General features: G+C 57.2%; 1 protein-coding gene across 1 annotated transcript; it reads left to right on the top strand.

Moving 5' to 3' along the window:
* Window positions 1-316: 316 nt before the first annotated feature.
* Window positions 317-21209, top strand: LOC121101224 (cadherin-23). The gene is made up of 23 exons (XM_040624114.1): window positions 317-495; window positions 1775-2233; window positions 5313-5429; window positions 6584-6808; window positions 7365-7534; window positions 7756-7893; window positions 8857-8976; window positions 10488-10665; window positions 10811-11022; window positions 12958-13149; window positions 13304-13417; window positions 14015-14144; window positions 14251-14502; window positions 14580-14741; window positions 16238-16494; window positions 16841-16938; window positions 17352-17472; window positions 17553-17632; window positions 17769-17809; window positions 17959-18019; window positions 18499-18628; window positions 18739-18861; window positions 20222-21209. Exons 3-23 carry the CDS (start codon window positions 5321-5323, stop codon window positions 20546-20548), a joined length of 3240 nt encoding a protein of 1079 aa, XP_040480048.1. The 5' UTR covers window positions 317-495; window positions 1775-2233; window positions 5313-5320; the 3' UTR covers window positions 20549-21209.
* The last annotated feature ends 308 nt before the right edge of the window (window positions 21210-21517 follow it).

Raw genomic sequence — 21517 nt, 5'->3', positions numbered from 1 at the left:
CCAGTCAGTGCTCCTCCCTGGGTCCCTCGTCCTAGGCAAGACTCTGGAGCACAGCAGAGGGTACCTGGGGAGAGATCATCCCAGGAAACTGGCCACCGGGGGCCCTCCCTAAATGCTGCTTGTTGAGCCTTTTAGGGAAGAAAGTCACTGTGTTGTCTTCCCCGCTCCTCTTTCATCTTTCCCCTATCTCACCGCTGTCTCTCTCAATCCCCTCCTGGCTGGCTCTTGCCCCGTCTCCCCACTGTACCTTTTTTCCTTTGTGTCTCCCCGGCTGGTGGTGCCGGGTGCCAGGCATGGTGACAGTGAGGTCAGGTGTCATCATTGACCGGGAGGCCTTCTCACCCCCGGTCCTGGAGCTGCTGCTGCTGGCTGAGGATATCGGGCTGCTCAATGGCACAGCCGATCTGCTGGTCACCATCCTGGACGACAATGACAACTGGCCCACCTTCAGCCCTCCCACCCTCACAGTCCACCTGCTAGAAAACTGCCCGCCAGGTAAGCAGGGCCCAGGCCCCAGGCAGGAGCTGCTTGGTGGTCCACAGGGATTGGAGCCTCACAGGTTGGAGGCAGAATTCACCCGGCGGGGGGGTGGGGGGGGGAGAAGGGCAGTAGGGTGGGCAGAGAGAGCACTGGAGAGGGAGTCAGAAAAACCAGGTGGCCCTCACCTCCCTGCTCTGATCCACAGTGTTTATCTGTAAAATGAGATTATTAAGATATGTTCCATCCATGTCCCTGGACGGAAAGACTGTTTTAAAGTCAAAATGGGGATGAACGTGATTCCCATCAAAGTCAAGTGTGATTTGGAGGGTGTATTTGTCTCTACAGGCCATCTGGGAGAGTAAGAACGTTTTGAGATAGAAGTAATAACTAAGGCAGGTTGGCCTTACCCGGTATCAGAACATGGTACAGAGCTACCGTATTTAAAACCACATGATAGGAGCACGAGCCTCTGGGGCAGAGTACCCAGCAATGGACACGGATAAATTAAGAAAAGTAATATTATGTGCTCAAGGAAACAACGAAGGGGGCCTCGCTGGCTCAGTTGGTGGAGTGTGGACTCTTGTTCTTGGGGTTCTGTGTTTGAGCCCCACATTAGACTTAGAGATTACTTAAAAATCTTAAAAAAAAAATAAGGAAACAATGAAATCAGTTGTGAAAACTAATTGCTTAATGTGCAAAATATCTATTAATATTTAGTGCAGATTCTCACCCCACAACAGACACCAAAATGAAACCTAAAGATGTTCTAGAGAAAATACAAAAGAACAGAAACATTTACAAACAAAAGAAGAAACTTTAGGTGAATGTTTTTCTGATTTCTGATAAAGAGGTTCTAAGCATATGAGAAATAAAACTCAAAAAGGGAAAACTATTAAATTTTGATGCATACTAAGTTAGATTTCTTTACACCAGACAGTAACAACCAATATTGAAAGGCAAACAAACAGAGAGAAAACTATCTGTCACCAATTATCATAATTACATAATTTACATAAGTTGACAGGTAAGTGGACAAAGGTCAAAAGCAGACAATTTGCAGAAGATATTACTAATTGTTAAATTATTAAAGATTTTTCAATCTCTCAAATAATCCTAAAATGTGAAAGAAAACGAGAGTTACCTACAAAGTTGCAAACATGCAAATTGCATAAAAGATAATCACTGGTAAGACTGGCAAGATGGCGCCCTTGGGAACCACTACCAAGTGTATCCTGGTGTAAGGTGTTTGGAAGAGGCCACTGTGCTCAACCACTCCCCTTTCCCATCCCCACAGGATTCTCAGTCCTTCAGGTCACAGCCACGGACAGGGACAGTGGCCTCAATGGGGAGCTGATCTACCGAATAGAAGCTGGGGCTCAGGACCGCTTCCTCATCCACCCAGTCACTGGGGTCATCCGTGTCGCCAATGCCACCATCGACAGGGAGGAGCAGGAATCCTACAGGCTGACAGTGGTGGCCACCGACAGGGGCACCGTCCCTCTCTCGGGCACGGCCACCATCACTATCCTTATCGACGACATTAATGACTCCCGCCCCGAGTTCCTCAACCCCATCCAGACGGTGAGTGTGCTGGAGTCGGCAGAGCCAGGCACCGTCATTGCCAACATCACCGCCATCGACCGTGACCTCAACCCAAAGCTAGAGTACTACATCATTGGCATCGTGGCCAAGGACGACACTGACCGCCTGGTACCCGACCAGGAGGAAGCCTTTGCTGTGAATATCAACACAGGTACAAGGGCCTGCTCCCCTCTCGCCCCACTCCCGACTCCCTGCCCCAGTCTCCTGGCCTCCGCTTTCTTCCTGATCCTCCTTTCTGTTCCTCCCCTTCCCTCAGCTGCTCCTACTACTCTCTTCCCCCACCCCCAGCACCACACTATTCCCTCTCTTTTCCCTCTCTTCCCTGGCTCCTTCCCTTTCTCCTTGCTCCTCCTCCTCCACTCATCAGCTCCAGCTCTTTCAGATTCCCTCACTCTACCAGTGTTCTGTGAGAACGCCCACCTCACACACTCTTGCCAGTACTAAATACTGCAGAGCTTTCATGTTTGTAATTATATAGGAAAACATACCTTGTTCTCATAGGTCTCTCTTTAATAACCAGGTGAACACTTTCTTCATGCATATGCTAATGAACACTTTCTTCATGCATATGCTAATCATTTAAGTCATCTGTAAGTTTATATATATATACACCCTTGATGGTTTTCTTACACTATCACAAAAGAAACAAGTGTGGCTTGTCTTTCCTGATCTATGCAGCTTATTACAATCTTGATGGTTTTACCATTTTCCCAAAAGTCCCAAGAGGGGACACTGGACCCCTACAGGTATACTCTTGAAAGGCCCAGAAGAGTGACAGAAAAACTAATATGGCCATGACAAAATTCTAAAAACCATTGTTATTCAGGGAAATGCATAGTAAAACAGCAATGAGATATCAATTTTCTGTATGTAATTAGCAGATATTAAGATGCTGGACAGTATTGAGTACGGTGACGATGTGGGGACATGAGGACACTCACACACTACTGTAGGAGTGTAGGCTTCCACCATCCAAAGTACACTCGGACCCCACGATTCAGTAATTCTGCTCCTGGGTGTATGTCCCAAGGACATTCTCAGGTCAGTAATGGCACTATATGCCATGTTACCTGCCACGTTATTGGTGGCGGGAGTTGGAGGCCACCTGGTCATCCAGCCCTAGGAGACTGGAGAGTAAAACATGGTGGGTATACACCATGAGCACGACGCAGCCGTCAGAAGCAATAGATTAGATTCGCTGAGAAATGTGGGAGGACCTTAACAATAAGTATTTACTGAAAGAGTAAGAAATAGAATGGGATGGAGATAGATACATCTCACAATCCCATTTGTGTAAATGTAAATACACATACAAGAAACAACACATGATTTTCAGGAACACTTTCAAATGAAAAATATACTTCGGTCCATTCCAGTGATTGACCAGGGGAGAAGAGGGGAGAGGAGGATGGGAATAAAAGGGAGCGGATACATACATAAAACAAGAGTGGTGCCAGTGACCACAGGCTGCAATAAACCAGAGAGCATGATTCGCTCAATATGCACCTGAGGCCCAAAAGAAAAAAGAAGACAGGAAAACCGGGAGCACTAGAAGAATTTAGAAGGGTTAGCCACACCCCAGGTGAGCAGAATTCCTGTGCGGTGATTGGTCGGGACCGTGGAGAGCTGCTCGGTGCCCAGCCCCCCTTCATGCTCCACGGAGGCCTCTACCACTTTTCTCTTCTCTGTTCTCCCTCCAACTGACTCACTTCTCTCTATTTTTCTTTCCAGTGTCTTCTCTACCCCCTCTTCCTCGTGCTTTCCCTACCTCCCTTGGCTTACCTTTCTTCCCCTTTCTTCTTGCCAGAGCCTCAGCTCCCTGAGTTCTCCTATCCAATGGGGCTCCCACTTGCTCCCCTGGCTTCCTAAACCGCCCCCCTTCCCTTCCACTCCCTTCCTGCTCAAACCACCTGCCCTGGTCTGCTCTGAATCCTACTGTCCCCCATGCCCTGCTCTGCTCCATCCCCTCTGCACCCTGAACTAACCGATGTTAACCCTCTTCTCTCTTCCTCATGGCTGGCAGGCCTGCAGGTTTGAGCTCGGTTTCTCTGTCACTTCCCACCTCATCTCTGCTTCACCCCATTGCCTTCCTCCATACCACACCCCTACCACCCTTCCTGTCCTGTGGGGCCCAGGCCAAGGCCATGGCCCAGCCTTTGCAGACTGAATGCAGCCACCCTCTCCCCATCCTCGCTCCCCAACCTCGGGGACGGGGAGCGAGAGTAGGAAGAGGAGGAGGAGGAGGAGGCAGCGGCCCAGGGTAAGTGACTGCCCCATGGCTGGGGACCCGAGGAAGACAGAAGCCCAGCAGGGGATCTGCCAAGGGGGAAGGGAATCCCAGAGGCCACACTGCCTGAGAGGGAGCCGGAGAGAGACAGAAAGTTTCACCTAGGGTTAGGCCACCAGGCCCTCCAACAGAGCCAGCCCTGAGATTGGCCCAACTAGGTCTGTCCAGTTCAAGCTCAAGCCTCTGGAGGGTCCCTCTGTGATTCAGGGGCAGGCAGGAGATGTGGGGGTGGGGGGCAGGAGGAAAGAAAACAGCTCCTGGCTAGTATTAACACAGGACAGTGCTCGTTTCCCACAATCAGGCCCTGCCATTCCCCACTTGATCAAGACAAAGAGATAGGTCTGACTACCCAGCCTGCCCCACCACTGTCCCCTCCAGAGAACACCCGCAGGGATTTCTAGCTGCCTTGACCTTTAAACTTGGTCTCCCTAGAATACAAGCACTGTTTAAATTGTAATCAAATGCACACGACATAAAATTTACCATGTTAGCTATACTTAAGCATACGGTTCGGTAGTGTCAGAATACGCACAGGGTTGTGGAATATAAGCATTTGAAACCAGCAATTACATGGCACGATGTGTCAAGCACGGTTCTAAACCCTTCGCAAATGTAAACTCATTTTACGGTTATAATCTATCTCAAAACAGCTCTGCGGTACAGACTGTAATTATCCTCATTTTATAAATGAGGAAACAGGTGCAGAGATGGTAAATAATGTTCCCAAGTTTACCTGGCTAGTAAGCAGCGAGCGAGGGGCCAGCGAGGGGCCCCCAACTTGCAGGTCGCTGTGGTCTCATCCCAGCCAAAGATGTCACCGGCAAGTCCCCGTTCTACTGGGGTCATTGCTCTTGGTGCAGTTTGGGAGAGCTAGTCAGGAGAGCCCCCGGGAGGCCCAGATGTTAGGGGGTTCCCTTCAGACTGAACCTAGTCTGGTCTGCAGGGTCCGTAATGGTGAAGTCCCCGCTGAACCGGGAGCTGGTTGCCACCTATGAGGTCACTCTGTCAGTGATTGACAATGCCAGTGACCTACCAGAGCGCTCTGTCAGTGTGCCAAATGGTAAGGCTCCCCCCGGCATCTCCTGTGGGTTACTCAGAGCCCGTCAGGGCAGATGGGGAGCAAGCACAGGCCTGGCCCCAGGGAGGGAGCAGCGGGACCCGCTCACTGCAGGGGCTGCCAGTCGTCAAGCTATACGAACGGCATGAAGGGTGGCCGCTACAGGGAAGCTCAGGGTGGCCCTGTGTCCCAGTGGTGAGAGCTCAACGGCGGGGGGTCCGGAAGCCCAGAGTTGGGTGTGAGCTTGAACTCGAAGGCTCAGAGTGGGAAGGAGGCTTCGTAGAGGCTGATGGGCATTGAGAAACTGACCGGCCAGCGGAGACTTCGGCCTGAGTCCCGTGGTCAGGGCAAGTGAGGAGGGTGTGGCTGGCACGTGTGACAGGAACCTCAGATCCAAGAGCAAACTGTGGGGTTGGCCCAGAGGAAGGAAAGCTCGAGGAAACACGAATGTCCGTGGGGACCGGGACACCACTTTGGAGGGTGCGGGCGCCAGAGCAGAGACGGGCACCAGCCGCTGCCCTGCCCGCGGCCTGAGGCACGACCGGGAGGGGGTGCTAAAGGAGTGCATTTTGTGTGGGCAGAGCAGGAAGCGGAGGGGGCGTAGTGAAGGGGTGGCCTCCAGTCACCCCTGCCTAGAGGGCACGGACAGCTGCTGAGATGGGGAGATAGGCCTGGCAGATATTGGCTGCTTGTCTTTACAGGCCCGAGGTCCAAGTTTTCAGGAAGGAAGAGCAGACCTGGTCATTGCCTACATGTCCCCTGCTCAGAGGGGAAGGGCCCAGGCAGGTTACATAGAGGGGACACCTCAGACAGGAAGTAGAAGGCTGAATCATGGAAAGGGTCTTCGACCCTTAGACCATCACAGCCCTACCTCATTGGACAGGTTGGGAAACTGAGTCACAGTAAGGGCCGGGGGCTCTGCCAAGGTCACTCAACCAGTTGGTGGAACCCAAACCCCTTCCGCTATGGAAGAGTGAGTGACCAGACCAGAGGAAAAGGTCACATGCCACCGCGCGAGGGTTGGGTCGAGCTTCAGGGAGTCCCAAGAAGACAGTGAAAGGCCACCACCCTTTCCGGGCTTGACTGACGCTTAGGAAGGCCAGGCCTAGCCACATTGGTGTCCCTCACATCACCCTCACCCCCTGCTTCCACCCCAGCCAAGCTGACAGTCAACATCCTGGATGTCAATGACAATACGCCCCAGTTCAAGCCCTTCGGGATCACCCACTACACAGAGCGGATCATGGAGGGGGCCACCCCAGGCACCACGCTCATTGCTGTGGCCGCCGTGGACCCGGACAAGGGCCTCAATGGGCTGATCACCTACACTGTGCTGGACCTGATGCCCCCAGGCTATGTCCAGCTGGAAGACCCCTCAGCAGGTGGGTGGGAAATCTGCCAGAAGAGGATTGGGGGACCCGTGTCTGCACCCGCTCAGCCTCCACAGGGAACCATGGCCCACTTGTCACCCTCCATTTGGGGCCCTACCTTAGCCCCTCGGTGGGCTGGGCCAGATCCAATCTGGCCAGCGTTGCTGTCACCCCCCGATGCCCAAACTACAGGGAAGGAGAATACCGAGTCCCAGGTGAGGTGGAGGCCCCCTCGGAGGTCTACTGGACCCCTGGGATACCCCACCAGCATCTCTAGCACCCAGGCTTCCACTATGAGTCTCACGTAGGGAGAGAGAAGGCCAAGGGAAGACTCTCTCCGAGGCGGTCCTGGGCTCGCTGGTACTCATCCCTTTGACTTGGGAGAAGCTTCTCACCCCTCCGGGAAGGGGAAGAGCTGATACCAGTTGCTGTGAGACCTCTGGCCTGCCTGCCCCTGGGCAGTGCTGCTGGGCGACCCCTGCCCCTCAGAGTTCCAGATCTTTATACTCTGAAGAGCTTCCATGAGTGAGGAGCGGCCAAACCAGCAGTGGGTGCCTGTGTGTCTTAGGGAAAGTCATTGCCAACCAGACGGTGGACTATGAGGAAGTGCACTGGCTCAACTTCACCGTGAGGGCCTCGGACAACGGCTCTCCGCCCCGGGCAGCTGAGATCCCCGTCTACCTGGAGATCGTGGATATCAATGACAACAACCCCATCTTTGACCAGCCTTCCTACCAGGTGGGCAGCCGGGCAACAAGTCAGGTCAGGACCCGTGCCCAGGCCTTGGGGCCTTTGGGCATCGTCCACCCCTACCCTGCCAGCCTTTGCGCCCCGCGGGCCTAACCGCCCCAGGAGCAGCTTGGTGCCCTGGGTTGTCTACCAGGTGAGTTTTCAGGGCAGGGGTGTAGACGCTAGAACTGACCCGAGCCCGCTCTCTCTCCCTGCCTGCTGGGCTCCAGGAAGCCATCTTTGAGGATGCGCCCGTGGGCACGGTTATCCTGACTGTCACCGCCACGGATGCCGACTCGGGCAACTTTGCCCTTATTGAGTACAGCCTCGGGGATGGAGAGGGCAAGTTTGCCATCAACCCCACCACGGTAAGCAGGCAAACTGGCGGTGGGAAGGGCCCGGGGTCAGAGGCTGAGAAGTCACCACAAGTATCGTCGTCCCAGTTTCTGGGTCCTGCCATCAGGACGTCTGTGGTCTCAGAGCTTTTCTCACCAAGTCAGCAAGCCTGGCAAGAGTCCCAGACATCCTGTGGACTGTGGCCTTTCTGTCTCTGTGGCCAGAGTCTTTTGGAGCTAGCCTTTGTGGGACAAAAAAAATTCTGAGATGTGTCCCCACCAGACTAGAAAACTGGACTCGAGTCCATGCAACTGCTTTTGGAACCGTCAAAAGATATCGGAAGCTCTGCAGAAAGTGGGCACAGTGTTTGAGCACCTACTGTATACGTGGCCCTACATCAGTGCTGGGGGCGGGGAGGGAAGAAGCCCCCCCCCCCCGGGTGCCTCCCCACGCTGCCATGGGTCTCAGACTTGTGGGAAAGGAGAAACTCAAGAGAAAGGATGGGTGATGATTTGAAATGACTAAATTGGTTCCAAGCTGCCGCTTCCGCGCAGGGAGAGACCGCTGTGGCCTGGGGGCGGGCGGCCAGGCAGGGCCTTCCCCAGGGACGGGGCCAGGACTGGACTCTCCCCCTACCGCCTCACTGCCCACATCCCCCTGCACTCTGCCCTGTCAGCAGGGTTCTGTGCTTCCTGCTCGGTGAGAACAATCGGTCATGCTGCTGGCCTGGCACTGTGACCAGCAAATACTTACAGACTACTGCTCTATACCTGGCCGGGTAGCGAGCTCCAGCCTGGGCTGTCCATCCCATCTCTGGGTGGATGGGAGTCATGGGGGCAAGCAGAGCCACTAGAATCCAAGCTCCCTGGGGGTAGGGGCTGTTGTCTCTTCGGAGGCGCATCTCCAGAGCCTAGAACAATGTCTGCTGTAGAGGGTATGCTCAAAAAATATCAGCTGGATTGATGAAGGAACTGATTCCACCCTCCCCCTCCTAGGGTGACATCTATGTGCTGTCCTCTCTGGACCGGGAGAAGAAGGACCACTATATTCTGACGGCCTTGGCCAAAGACAACCCTGGGGATATAGCCAGCAACCGTCGAGAAAATTCGGTGCAGGTAAGGGCCACCAGCCCGGGCCAGGGACCCTAAGGACTGGAATGGTGGAGGCAGCAAGCAAAGCGTTTCCTCCAGAGAATGCGGCAGACCGGGGGCAGAGCCTCCCTGTCCCCTCGGAGGCATGGTGGCAGGAGGAGCCAGCAGGAGCTTAGCTGGGTGAGTCAAAATGCAGGTGGCTTAGGGAGATGGAGACTCTCTAAGAGAGATCTCTTGTGCCAACCCCCTGCGAAGACAGTGTTTAAACCTACCCAAGTGAAACCCAAGGAAAGCCTGGGGCTCCACAGGTCCCACTGCCCACGGTGTCCCAGTGAAAGAAACACAGCCCAGCAACCAAACATAACTGTAACACGGTTATTTTTATTTATGTCCCTTAAAGGACAGTAAGGGGGTTTCCAGTTCCCAGCCCCGGGCCCCTTCAGGCTCTAGCTACAACAGGGTTCCCCTGAGGCCAACGTGCCACCTTCTAAGCTCTACCCCACTTCTGTCCCAAGGCCCACGCCTTGAGGCTCTGCTTTCTTCTTCTTTCTTCTTCCTGTTCCTGCCTCCTCCAGTCCCGTCTTTCTGTACACAGTCCTGCCATTTCTCCCCACAATAGCCTAACCATCCAAGGAAAACTCTCCTGGAGCACGGGGGCTGGGGAGCAGCTGGGTGGGCAAAGACGAAGTCTTGTGAGCAGGTAGGGGAAGGGGCTGGGAGCACTCACACACCTGAATCCCGTCCCCATCACTCTGCTGTGCTGGGGAAAGCACAGTATTCGGAGTCAGAAGACTAAGACTGCCCTGGCTGAGCACTCTGCATTTGGCGTATAAGCCCCCTGAGCCTCAGCTGTCAACTCTGCAGTGGGTGGGAGGCAGGGTCAGCAAGGAAGATGCCTCCTGCCCCAGGCAGTGGTGAGGCAGGGAGATGGGGAGTTGGAAGGTGCTTTGTGCACGGAAAAGCGTTCTTAAAATCACAGCTGTGAAGGGCTCTCATGTGGACGCGGTCTGCCAGGGCCTCCGCAGCCAGGGGAGGGACAGCCTCCGTCCTGGTGTGTCCGTAGGCCCCGCCCTGGGCTGAGCGGTCAGCCGAGGGAGCCAAGCCCCAAGCCAGACACAAATCCCAATCAAGAGGGAAAGTTGAGAGTGGAGGAATCACAGTCCGGCATTAAGGTCCAGAGATTTGAGTCAGCTGTAGAGGGCTCCGGTGGGAAGGAGCAAAGGACAGAGTGGGAGGTGGGTGGGGAGGGCTCCTGCTTCAGGACCCAGACACAGACACCTGGTAACCACTGGACTAGCTGGAGAGCATGTACCGGGGCCAGGCGCTGTGCATCATGGGTGAGCCTTACCGGCCCCTGAGAGATGAGATCCTGTGCCCAGTGTACAGCTGGAAACGGAGACTGGGGGGGCAGGTGGTAAAGAAATTGAGGTCAGACTCCAGTAGCGGGTGCTGTCTACCCAGGCTTACTCCTGTGTGACAGGGTTGCCTCAAGCAGCCCCTCAGTAAGCTCCTGACCTTTGACCTCCCCCCCCCAGGTGGTGATCCAGGTGCTGGACGTCAACGACTGCCGGCCCCAGTTCTCCAAGCCCCAGTTCAGCACGAGCGTGTATGAGAATGAGCCGCCGGGCACCTCAGTCATCACCATGCTGGCCACAGACCAGGATGAGGGCCCCAATGGGGAGCTGGCCTACTCACTCGAGGGCCCCGGCGTGGGTAAGTAGCCCGCTCCCCACCCGGGGTGCCTTGGGCGTGGGAGGAGCAGGTGGTCCGGCATGCAGCCCCGGGCCAGGAGGAGGAGGAGGGACGGGAGGGACATCTCAGCCAGAGCCAGGCCCTGCTCTCCTGTCCCGCCTGCCAGAGGCCTTCCACGTGGACACGGACTCAGGTCTGGTGACGACAAAGCGGCCGCTGCAGTCCTACGAGAGGTTCAACCTGACCGTGGTGGCCACGGATGGCGGACAGCCCCCACTCTGGGGCACCACCATGCTCCTGGTGGAGGTCATCGACGTCAACGATAACCGACCTGTCTTCGTGCGCCCGCCCAACGGCACCGTCCTCCACATCAGAGAGGTACCGCCGTCCCCCAGGCCTCCCGCCCACCACCGTCTCCCTCCCACAGTCACTCCTGGAAGAGTGAAAGGGTCCCACTGGGAAGGTGGGGAAACTGAGGCCAGAGAGGGAGACAGACTTGCTCAGTGACACACAGGGCAGTCCTGAAGAGTGGGGAGTAGTATGAGCTATGCCACCACAAGGTCCCGGGCGCAAGTCTGACGGTCACTACTGTGACCTTGAGAAAGAGACTTGTCTGAGTGGCTTTCCATCTGCAAAGGGGACTAAGAATAGTAGATGCCCTCGCTCTTGCTCCTAGACGTCTGCCAAAAAAGGCAGCCTCCCCGGACACCCACTTCCCCCGTATTTGTGTCCCAAAATAAACACACATGTTCCTTCCGTCTGTCTGCTGTTCCTGCTGATGGGCATCCAAATAAGAAACAAGGGGAAGTGGCTGAGGTTCCAGAATTCCTCAATCCTTCTTTCATCCCTTGCTCTAAATTGCCTCGTAAAGGCAGGGAGCACTCTTTTATCTCCTGCCCTGCCCCCTCCTTCCTCTCAGCACCCAGGCCCGACCTGCTCGGTGCTGGTCTCCTGGAGAGGGGGAGGTCTCCCACTTGTTCTCTGTTCCCCGAACTTCAGCATGCCTCCACCTCTCAGAATGTCAACATCGGGTCCTTGTCACTCTGTCCCCTCTTTGAGGTCCCACAGGAGACATATCTCCCAGGGCTGAGCACCAGGACACGCTGTGCTCCTACCTTGTGAGCTGCTTTTTCTGGTGCCCACGTCAATGAGGGAGTGGTCCTCTTTGCGCTGCCCACTAGGGAGCTCGGAGCAGCCAGCCCAAGCTGAGTGGCCCTGCAGGGACGTAGTACACAGACATTGCACCCCACCCCTCAGTTTCCATTTTCCTGCCAACCATTTCTTTTTCTTTACCCTGATTTTTTTTTAACTTGTTCGCTGTTGCTATAATTTATACATTCTTGTCAGTGATCTCAAATCTTTTTTGTGGAAGGAGGCAAGATATAAATTAATAATCTAGTTCTTTTCCACAACAAAGGCCCCATTTGCTGCGTTTTTCCCTACAAGACACCGTATTTTGAAAGATCCGTGTCTCCCCAACGCCAGCGTGTGTTAAGTAACGCTCGCTGTGCCATCGTACTTGCTTTTAATTAGGTGCAACTGCCATTTGGGGTTTCTGGTCATTGTCATGACCAGTGAGATACACAGTAAAACTATGCTGAGCTGGTAATTTTTCAAGTAAAAACCAAGAAACGTGCTCTTTTCCTTGTGCTCTGTGCAGCCATATTATGGGTCCGTATATGATGTCCCTGAGATTTCTTGAGATCTCAGACTTAACTCAAGGGAATCAGGAGCCTGAGGCCCAGAGAGGTGGGGTGCATGTCCAAGTCACACGGCGAATTCGTAACAGACTAGAACCCAGCTGTTGTCTCTGTCCACCATGTCACCCTACCTGCCTGTCCCTCATTGTCAGGTACCCCACTGGGTAGACGGTGTTGTCTGGGGACACCTAGGGCTCCTGTGATTAGGGTAGCAGAGAGCAATACAGACTCAGGGACAGAGGGGTAGCTGTGGCCTCAGCTTCTGAATTCCGCTTCTGCCTTCCAGTGGGACCCAAGGGATGGAAGTCCCTGGAAGGGCAATAACCCTGAGAGAGTTTGAAGCACGGTGGATGGAGACCAGGCAGGACAGATGGAGACCAGGCAGGACCATCTCGGGGCAGGGAGTGGGGGTGGGGTGAAGGAATGTTCTAGCTCGTGCTCAAGACTCCAGGCGAGTCCAGCTGAGCAGGCAGACGTTTCCTAAGGACGCTGGAAGGTGGCGTGGACATTCTGCTGAGTGAGGACAAAGAACAAGAGCGCCACCAGGCCCCGGGAGCTGGGATTCTCTCAGACGCCCCAGGAGCCTCCCTGCCAACCCCCCCACCCCCTGCAGGAGATCCCGCTGCGCTCCAATGTATACGAAGCCTATGCCACGGACAAGGACGAGGGCCTCAATGGGGCCGTGCGCTACAGCTTCCTGAAGACGGCGGGCAACCGGGACTGGGAGTACTTCACCATCGACCCCATCAGCGGCCTCATCCAGACAGCTCAGCGCCTGGACCGCGAGAAACAGGCCCTGTACAGCGTAAGGGGGCGGGGCCCGGAGCGTGGGGTGGGGCCGAGGGCGGGGCTTTCCTCCGGGCGCAAGGGCCACCCCCTCCCCACCTAGAATGCCTGCCAGGGTGGCGAGCTGGCCCCCCCGGGAGTGCCCTCCTCTGACTGTGTCCCTCTGTCCCCAGCTCATCCTGGTGGCCAGCGACCTGGGCCAGCCAGTGCCGTACGAGACCATGCAGCCGCTGCAAGTGGCCCTGGAGGACATCGACGACAATGAACCCCTCTTTGTGAGGCCTCCAGTGAGCCCCCCCACCCCCGCCCCCGGGCACCAGCCACACCCACACAGGGACTCACCTGCCTGCAGGCACACATGCTCACTCTCCTGTGCACACAGCGTAGTGTGCCGGACGCACGGGAAGTCGCCGGCACCTCCCAGAACAACTGTCTCTTGAGCAGCTCTGTCAGGGCACACGCGGCAGCCAGAAAAGCACGCAGGCCCGACTGGTGCAGCCGCAGCTCTCCTGATTGCAGACAAGCGCGGGAAGCCTAACTTCAGCTCCGCTTCAGAGCTGGGGCTGACCCCGCCTGTCCGCTCAGACTCTGCAGCTCGGCGGGGGTTTTCTCGTGTGCACGTGGGATGCGAGGTTCCCCGGAGACCGCTGAGTGCAGGGGTGTGAGTGCATGCACATGTCTGTGAGTGTGCCCCCTTGTTCAAACATCCGGTCAGGGGCCGGGATGCTTCATAGAACAGGCCAGGCCCAGCCCATGCTTTCTTGACGTTCCAGAAGTTCTGCTCACCGCACAGGGCCTGGGCAGTGAATTCCCTCAGCACCCGCCAAAGGCACTGCAAGGGCCCTCCGACCTTGGCCTCCTGTGACCTCCCCCTCCCCCCGCAGAAAGGCAGCCCCCAGTACCAGTTGCTGACAGTGCCCGAGCACTCTCCACGCGGCACCCTCGTGGGCAACGTGACAGGCGCCGTGGACGCGGACGAGGGCCCCAACGCCGTCGTGTACTACTCCATTGCAGGTGGGGCCTGCAGGGGCTGGTGCCCTAGGGCCCGGGGCTGGAGACGACCCCACCGTGCCCCACCCCGGCCCCATCCCCTCACCCCGTGCCTTGGTCCCGCCCCCAGCCGGCAACGAAGAGAAGAACTTCCTTCTGCGGCCTGACGGGCGCCTGCTGGTGCTGCGGGACCTGGACCGGGAGCGGGAAGCGGTCTTCTCCTTCATCGTCAAGGCCTCGAGCAACCGCAGCTGGACACCCCCGCGGGGGCCCTCCCCGGCCCTCGACCTGGTCACTGACCTCACCCTGCAGGAGGTGCGTGTCGTGCTGGAAGACATCAACGACCAGCCCCCGCGCTTCACCAAGGCCGAATACACTGCAGGTATGGGGGCCGGGCCCGGGGCCGGGCTGCAGGGGGACCCCTGCCCTGCCGCTGACACCCGCCCGCCTGTTCCGCAGGAGTGGCCACCGACGCCAAGGTGGGCTCAGAGTTGATCCAGGTGCTGGCCCTGGATGCAGACATTGGCAACAACAGCCTCGTCTTCTACGGCATCCTGGCCGTCCACTACTTCCGGGCCCTCGCCAATGACTCTGAGGACGTGGGACAGGTCTTCACCATGGGTAGGAGCCTCCACCCGAGACCTCGGTCACTGCATGGACTGTAGTCTGGAGGAGATGGGGTCTGTGTGGGCACCACAGGGTATGAGTGGCTGGCCAGCCAGCCATGCGAATCCTTCTGTCCACCCAGCCACCCAGCCGCCATAGAGCTAGCCCCTTGTTAATCCTTTCCACCATCTGCCTTTCTAGTCCCGGATCCACCTCTCCACCTCTCCATCTACTACCCACTTTCTCCTTCCTTCCTTCCATCTTCTCATCCATCTATCATCAACCCATGTGTCAGTCTGCACCCCCGAGCATCCATCCAGCCTTCCTCTCTCGTCCACGCATCCACCCATCTGCCCCGTCCACTCATCCATCCACCTTCGCATCCTCCTTTCCACACGTCCACCTGTCTTCCCGTTTGCGCACTTCTCTGCCCCTGGGTCAGGCATCGTGGTGAGCACTGGGGAGCACACGTTACCTGAAGGTATGCACGCTGACTTGTGCATTTGCCCGTGTGGACAGCTGAGCCTCTTGGGTCAGGTTCGAGCAGGTGTCCTGGTGGGTGTCCCATGACCTTATTTCTAGACCCCACCCCTTCCCCACTCTTGTCTACTAGAGTCAATCTAGACTTCTTCCTTGGCCTGGCTTTCAAGGTTCACCAGGTCTTCCTCCCAGTCCGTCTTGCTGTTTCCACAGCCCCCACTACCTGTAAGGGCCCCGTGCCCACCCGAGCTGAACGCCTCACCACTCCTTCAGCCTTTTCGATACCACCCGCCATTGGCCTTCGCCCTCAGTCTTCACCTCCTGAAACACCATCCTGACCTTGACCTCTGCCTTCAGATGCGCTCCAGCCATCCTCTGAAGCCTAATTCACAGGCCACCTCCTCCAGTCACACCACCAGACGCCATCCCTTTGTCCTCTGATCTGCTACTGCTCCTCGTTTAGTAAATTAAGGCACAGAGAGGCTACGGAGCTTGCTAAAGGTCACACAGCTAGAAAGTGGCAGACCTTGAACCCAGGTCTACGGTCTTCGAAGACCGCCGCACCACCTCTCGTCGTCTCTCTCGTGCGGCTGTGGAATTCTGAAGTGCGTGTGTGTGTGAGAGAGAGTCACTGGGGGGCTCAGACGTGTCCCCTGGTCCCCCAGCATGGGACAACAGAGTCCCAAACTTATCATCCTTAGGTCAGTGCAGCCCACAGCTGTGTTGGAACTCGCAGGGTTTGAGTAAAAACTTAGAAAATCTCTAGAAGTACCGGCTCACCGGCTGCCTTCTCTGAGGGTCGTCACCAGCCGAGCCGAGGCCAACGCCACTGCTCCCTCCGATCAACACTCACACTCACCTGTCCCCCCTCCTCGGTCATCTCTGCTCTCTCCCGGGCCCTGCAGCCACTTGCGGCCTCAGATGCCGCCTCCCGTCAGTGTGTCCAAATGCCCTGGCCCTTGCCCCTCCCCAGGGGATTCGGGGCACTGGGTGGCCCCTGAGCTGCCCCTGCCCCTGGGCTCTTCCTGCAGGGAGTGTGGATGGCATCCTGCGTACCTTCGACCTCTTCATGGCCTACAGCCCTGGCTACTTTGTGGTGGACATCGTGGCCCGGGACCTGGCAGGCCACAATGACACGGCCATCGTCGGCATCTACATCCTGAGGGACGACCAGCGTGTCAAGATCGTCATTAACGAGATCCCCGACCGCGTGCGTGGCTTCGAGGAGGAGTTCATCGGCCTGCTCTCCAACATCACTGGCGCCATTGTCAACACTGATGACGTGCAGGTGCCCCATGGAACCGCCCTGGGGCTAGCGGCTTTGAGGGGAGGAGGCCACAGGGACAGGGCATCACGGAGAGATGAGGGGTCGGTAAGGGGGTCTGTGCCGCCTCAGTCATTCCCTAAGCCACGTGGCCTTAGGAAAGTCCTTCCGCGTCTCTGGCCCTCAGTATCACCACCTGTAAAATGGGGCTAGTAACAGTGCCTGGCCCGATGCGGGGAAGTGACTGGCATCACGCTTGGTCCTCGGGGAGCACTCAGCAGTGACAGGTTTAGTGGCAGGGCAGGCCAGGAGGGGCTCCCCATCCCATCCCTTGCTCCTGTCACAGCCCATGATGCCCCTTCTCGCCTAGTTCCATGTGGACAAGAAGGGTCGGGTGAACTTCGCACAGACAGAGCTGCTCATCCATGTGGTGAACCGCGATAGCAACCGCATCCTGGACGTGGACCGGTGGGTGGGGTCTGTGCTCAGACCATCGGCCCACCTTCCTGCCCTGGAGTTGGGGAGGGGACCCCCCAAAGGAGGCAGATAACACAATCAAGCCGGCTGTGTGGGGGCTTCCCCCCAGAGGTGGGCAGGCCTGGTAAAGAATAGTTTGGGGGTGTCCTCCACCCCTCTGAGCCTTACTCTCTCCATCTGTAAAATGGGAGTGTTACATGAATCGTGAGGAGCAAGCAGGATCTTGGGTGAGGGGTGGTGGACCTGTAAGGCACGAAGCTATTCTCGCTGGGTGGGATTTGATCTTGCAAGGCTTGGTGGGAGTGAATTTGGGAGGCGGAGGCAGGAGCTCGGCAGACCTTTCTGCGTGGGACAAGCCCTTAAGGAATGGCTGAGGGGAGCTGAGGCCCCTGCCCCTCGCGCAGGGTGATCCAGATGATTGACGAGAACAAGGAGCAGCTACGGAATCTCTTCCGGAACTACAACGTCCTGGATGTGCAGCCTGCCATCTCTGTCCGGCTGCCCGACGACATGTCTGCCCTGCAGGTAGTCCTGGGCGCACGCAGCCCCGCCGCCCCCCTGCCCCGGGCGCTCTCGCCCACTCATGCCTGGCCCTGCTCCCCCAGATGGCGATCATTGTCCTGGCCATTCTCCTCTTCCTGGCGGCCATGCTCTTCATCCTCATGAACTGGTACTACAGGACCGTGTGAGTGACCCCCACTCCCTGCCCTGGGATAGGCTGACCAGCCCCGCTCCTGGGACGGTCACAGAGGCAGGCAGGGCCCTGAGACGCCAGCCCAGTCCAGCCTCCTTCACCAGCCCCTCTCTCTGCTTCCCTCCAGACACAAGAGGAAGCTCAAAGCCATTGTGGCTGGCTCAGCAGGTGAGCAAGGGCTGGGGGGCGGGGCTGAGAGCGCAGGAGGGGCCTCGAGGGGCCTAGAGCGCCTGCCTATGCCTCACAAGGCTGGCTCGGCTCCCCTGGCCCAGCAGGGTGCACCCCTGCCCTCCATGCCCCAGCGCTTCTCCCTCCAGGGAACCGTGGTTTCATCGACATCATGGACATGCCCAACACCAACAAGTATTCCTTCGATGGGTGAGTGGGGTCCCTGAGCCCTCAGGGTGCACTTTGGGGAGGCCTGCCCAGGACCCAACTGGAGTAGGTTCTCTACCACCCCTCAAGCTCTGAGGAACCAGACTAGCTAAAACCTGGGGTGGGGGTGCCCCCTAGTGGGGCAGTTACCCTTCTCTACACACAAACTATTGGCTGAGCTAGGATCCACACCTAATTGGGCCCCCAGTTCCAGGGGACACAGACTTTGGATACCAGGTACAGAGTGAGGCCTTTAAACCAAAGCTGATCCAGACTGACACACTGTCCTGGTTCTTGCAGGATCCTAGTGTGGGAGGGTACACCCCGAGGGCCACAGGCAAGGGGCCTCCTTCTCGTGACCCGGAACCCCCAGTCCCTTGCTGGCCAGGGAAAAGGGCAGGGGTCAGAGGTGAAGCTACAAGGCGTCTGTGTATTCAGGCTGTCCCTCCTCACTCCACCCCCCCCCCACTCCCCATGCGCAGAGCCAACCCCGTGTGGCTGGATCCTTTCTGCCGGAACCTGGAGCTGGCTGCCCAGGCAGAGCACGAGGACGACCTGCCCGAGAACCTGAGCGAGATCGCAGACCTGTGGAACAGCCCCACCCGCACCCACGTGAGCCGCGGCCAGAGCTGCGGGGCGGGGGGCTGTAGCCATAGCCCCGTGTGTATGTACACGTGTGTGCGTGCAGTCTACGTCTGCTCCAGCTCGGGTTCTCTCCCCAGGGAACTTTTGGGCGTGAACCGGCAGCAGCCAAGCCTGACGATGACCGATACCTGCGGGCAGCCATCCAGGAGTATGACAACATTGCCAAGCTGGGCCAGATCATTCGGGAGGGACCCATCAAGGTGAGTCCTCCCTGCGGGCTCCCGCACCACCCCCCTCAGGGCCCTGCACCCAGACCTCTGACTGCGCTGTGAGTCGCTCCAGAGGACACAGGGATGGGGGAGGATCCCAGGGAACAACTTTCTCCACCTCTAGGCTCGGCTTGATCTGCCTTCCACTAGGCAGGAATGACCGTGCGGAAAGCGGGGCCCGGGCACTGGGCAGACAGGGAGCTGCTTCAGCCTGCGGTGGCCTGGAGCCCACGTGGGCTCCGGCTGGTCCCTGTCACCAGGCTCTGCCTTGGATCAGGAGCCTGTGTACCCTAGACTACTCTCACCCATCACCCCCATCACCCCCATCAGTGTCAGGAGTGAGGGCTGCGGCAGGCAGGGGAGGGCCTCGGTGGGGGGTTAACCCTCTCCCTCCCCCAGGGCTCGCTGCTCAAGGTGGTCCTGGAGGATTACCTGCGGCTCAAAAAGCTCTTTGCACAGCGGATGGTGCAAAAAGCCGCCTCCTGCCACTCCTCGGTCTCTGAGGTAGCCGGGCGGGCCCGGAGCTGTGTGCTGTGCCCCAGCACTGGGGGTGCTCATTCCCTCCCTCCCTCCCTCTCTCAATCTCTCTCCCAGCCCCCTCCTCCTCCTCAGAGTCTGGAGTTCAGCAGCCAGGGCGGGATCCAGGAAGTGTCCTTTCTGGGCTCTGCAGTGGGCTTTCCCGGGGTGGGTGCTGGGGAGTGTTTCTCAGACTTGAGCCCCAGAAGACGCCCTGAAGGAGTGATGTCCTATAGGAAACTGGCTCAGGGTCAAATGGGTCTAAATAGGTTTGTTTGCCTGCAGTTAATGTCAACACCTTAAAAATTCAGACTTTATTTAAAAACCCAGATTTCCAGCTGGGCCAACAATTCCCAAATGGAACAGGCCAAAGCTAACAGTTCCACACGGGACGAAAGTGCCACATGCTGAGTTTCCACTATACCGTCACCCCTCCAACTTCAGCTGTGGACACTCCCTACCTGGCCAGAGTGGATCTTGCTGGAAGACAGATCGGTAACAAACCCAGATACCAAAACTGCATCATAGGATCTTTGTATATCATCAGATACACAAAACTCCAGATTCTCTTGGGAAGCCCACATTCTAAGAACACAGCTGTAGCACCGCCTAAGTGGCCGTGGTGCCCCTTGGTACTCAGCTGGAGAAACCCCGTCATCAGCTGAGAGGCCTGCTGCAGCACGAGCCCCGAGTTCACTGCAGTTACCTGTGTGTGGTAGGGAGGAAACAGGGACACAGCAGGCGGGACTCTGGGGCCATCCACTGCTCAGCCCTTGGGCATGGCCTTGAGCCTGGGTGGGTCCCAGAGCCACAGGGGGATCCTGGCCTCTTGCAGCTGATCCAGACGGAGCTGGAGGACGAGCCGGGGGAGCGTAGCCCTGGCCAGGGCAGCCTGCGCTTCCGCCACAAGCCACCAGCAGAGCTCAAGGGGCCCGACGGGATCCACATGGTACACGGCAGCACGGGCACGCTGCTGGCCACCGACCTTAACAGCCTGCCCGAGGATGACCAGAAGGGCCTAGGTCGCTCACTGGAGACCCTGACCACCGCGGAAGCCAGTGCCTTCGAGCGCAACGCCCGCACGGAGTCGGCCAAATCCACACCCCTGCACAAGCTCCGTGACGTGATCCTTGAGAGCCCCCTGGAGATCACAGAGCTATGACCGGACGGGGGGGCCTCGCTGCTGTCCCCCATCCCTCCCAGGGCAGGGCAGAGCAGGACTACAGTGGGGGCCCCTCCCCAGGCCAACTCTACAGCCTCGGGCCGGCCTGGGGGAGCCCGCCCCAGCCGCTCAGATTCCACTTCTGCCAGACGCCCATTCAGCACCTGACCTCTACCTTCATAAAATTTGTTATTTTTTTAAGAAAACCAAACAAACAAAAAAAAGCATCTAAGGACAAGGTAAGGAGGGTCACTGGGGGCCCAGGAGTCTGAGGATGAACTCAGAAGCCCAGGCTGAGCTCTAAGAGGCCAAGCAGGCCCTTCCCACATCCCTGTCCATCTATCTCCCATTCCCCGCGCCCAGCACCAGGGGAGGGAGGCCCAGAGCTGGCATACCCCACCTGGCCTTGACTCCCTGACTTCAGTTCAAGTCCCAATGCATTTCTAGCACATCCCCTCCCCGGCTAGACACCCAGCTGGGAGCAGTGAGTGAGCCCTGACTCCCCAGATGGACATGGTCAATGTCAGCGAACTGCGTTCTCTACATTCCACTGGCTTCCCAAACGTGTCCAGCTCATAAAGAGAAAGGACTGGTGTTCCCTTGGGTTCTGAATGTAGAGTGTTTGTGTGTATTCCTTTTTTAAATTAAGTTATTCCCTCAACATTTTCCCCTTGATTTTGTTTAACTGGGACTCACTGAACGTTTCTGGAATGGTCTGCATTTTAAATAAGAAAAGCAACTCAGCGTCACTGAACAGCAATTCAATTCACCGTGGCTCCCGTAAACTACCCTTGGGGTTGGCCTAGGGCAAGGGGGTGGGCTGGCCAGAGAGGAGCCAGGCGGGATTCTCTCTGCCACTCTGCTTGCTTTCTGTGGCCAAGAGGGGCCAGAGGACCACCGGACACTCACGGCCCCGGAGCTACTCCAAAACCAAACGCTGGCTGAGGTGTTAACAGAAGCACTCAGGCT

This window comes from Ursus maritimus, unplaced genomic scaffold (genome assembly GCF_017311325.1).
Source record: "Ursus maritimus isolate PB19 unplaced genomic scaffold, ASM1731132v1 scaffold_7, whole genome shotgun sequence".
Taxonomy (NCBI): domain Eukaryota; kingdom Metazoa; phylum Chordata; class Mammalia; order Carnivora; family Ursidae; genus Ursus; species Ursus maritimus.
This window is presented reverse-complemented; position numbering and strand designations above follow the sequence as displayed.

Excerpts from the sequence above, each read along its gene's own strand:
- LOC121101224 (XM_040624114.1), top strand. The coding sequence starts at position 5,321 with ATGGTGAAGTCCCCGCTGAACCGGGAGCTGGTTGCCACCTATGAGGTC. Across the intron at positions 16,939-17,351 it reads CGCATCCTGGACGTGGACCG|GGTGATCCAGATGATTGACG; the intron begins GTGGGTGGGGTC and ends CCCCTCGCGCAG. Across the intron at positions 17,810-17,958 it reads CATTGTGGCTGGCTCAGCAG|GGAACCGTGGTTTCATCGAC; the intron begins GTGAGCAAGGGC and ends TTCTCCCTCCAG.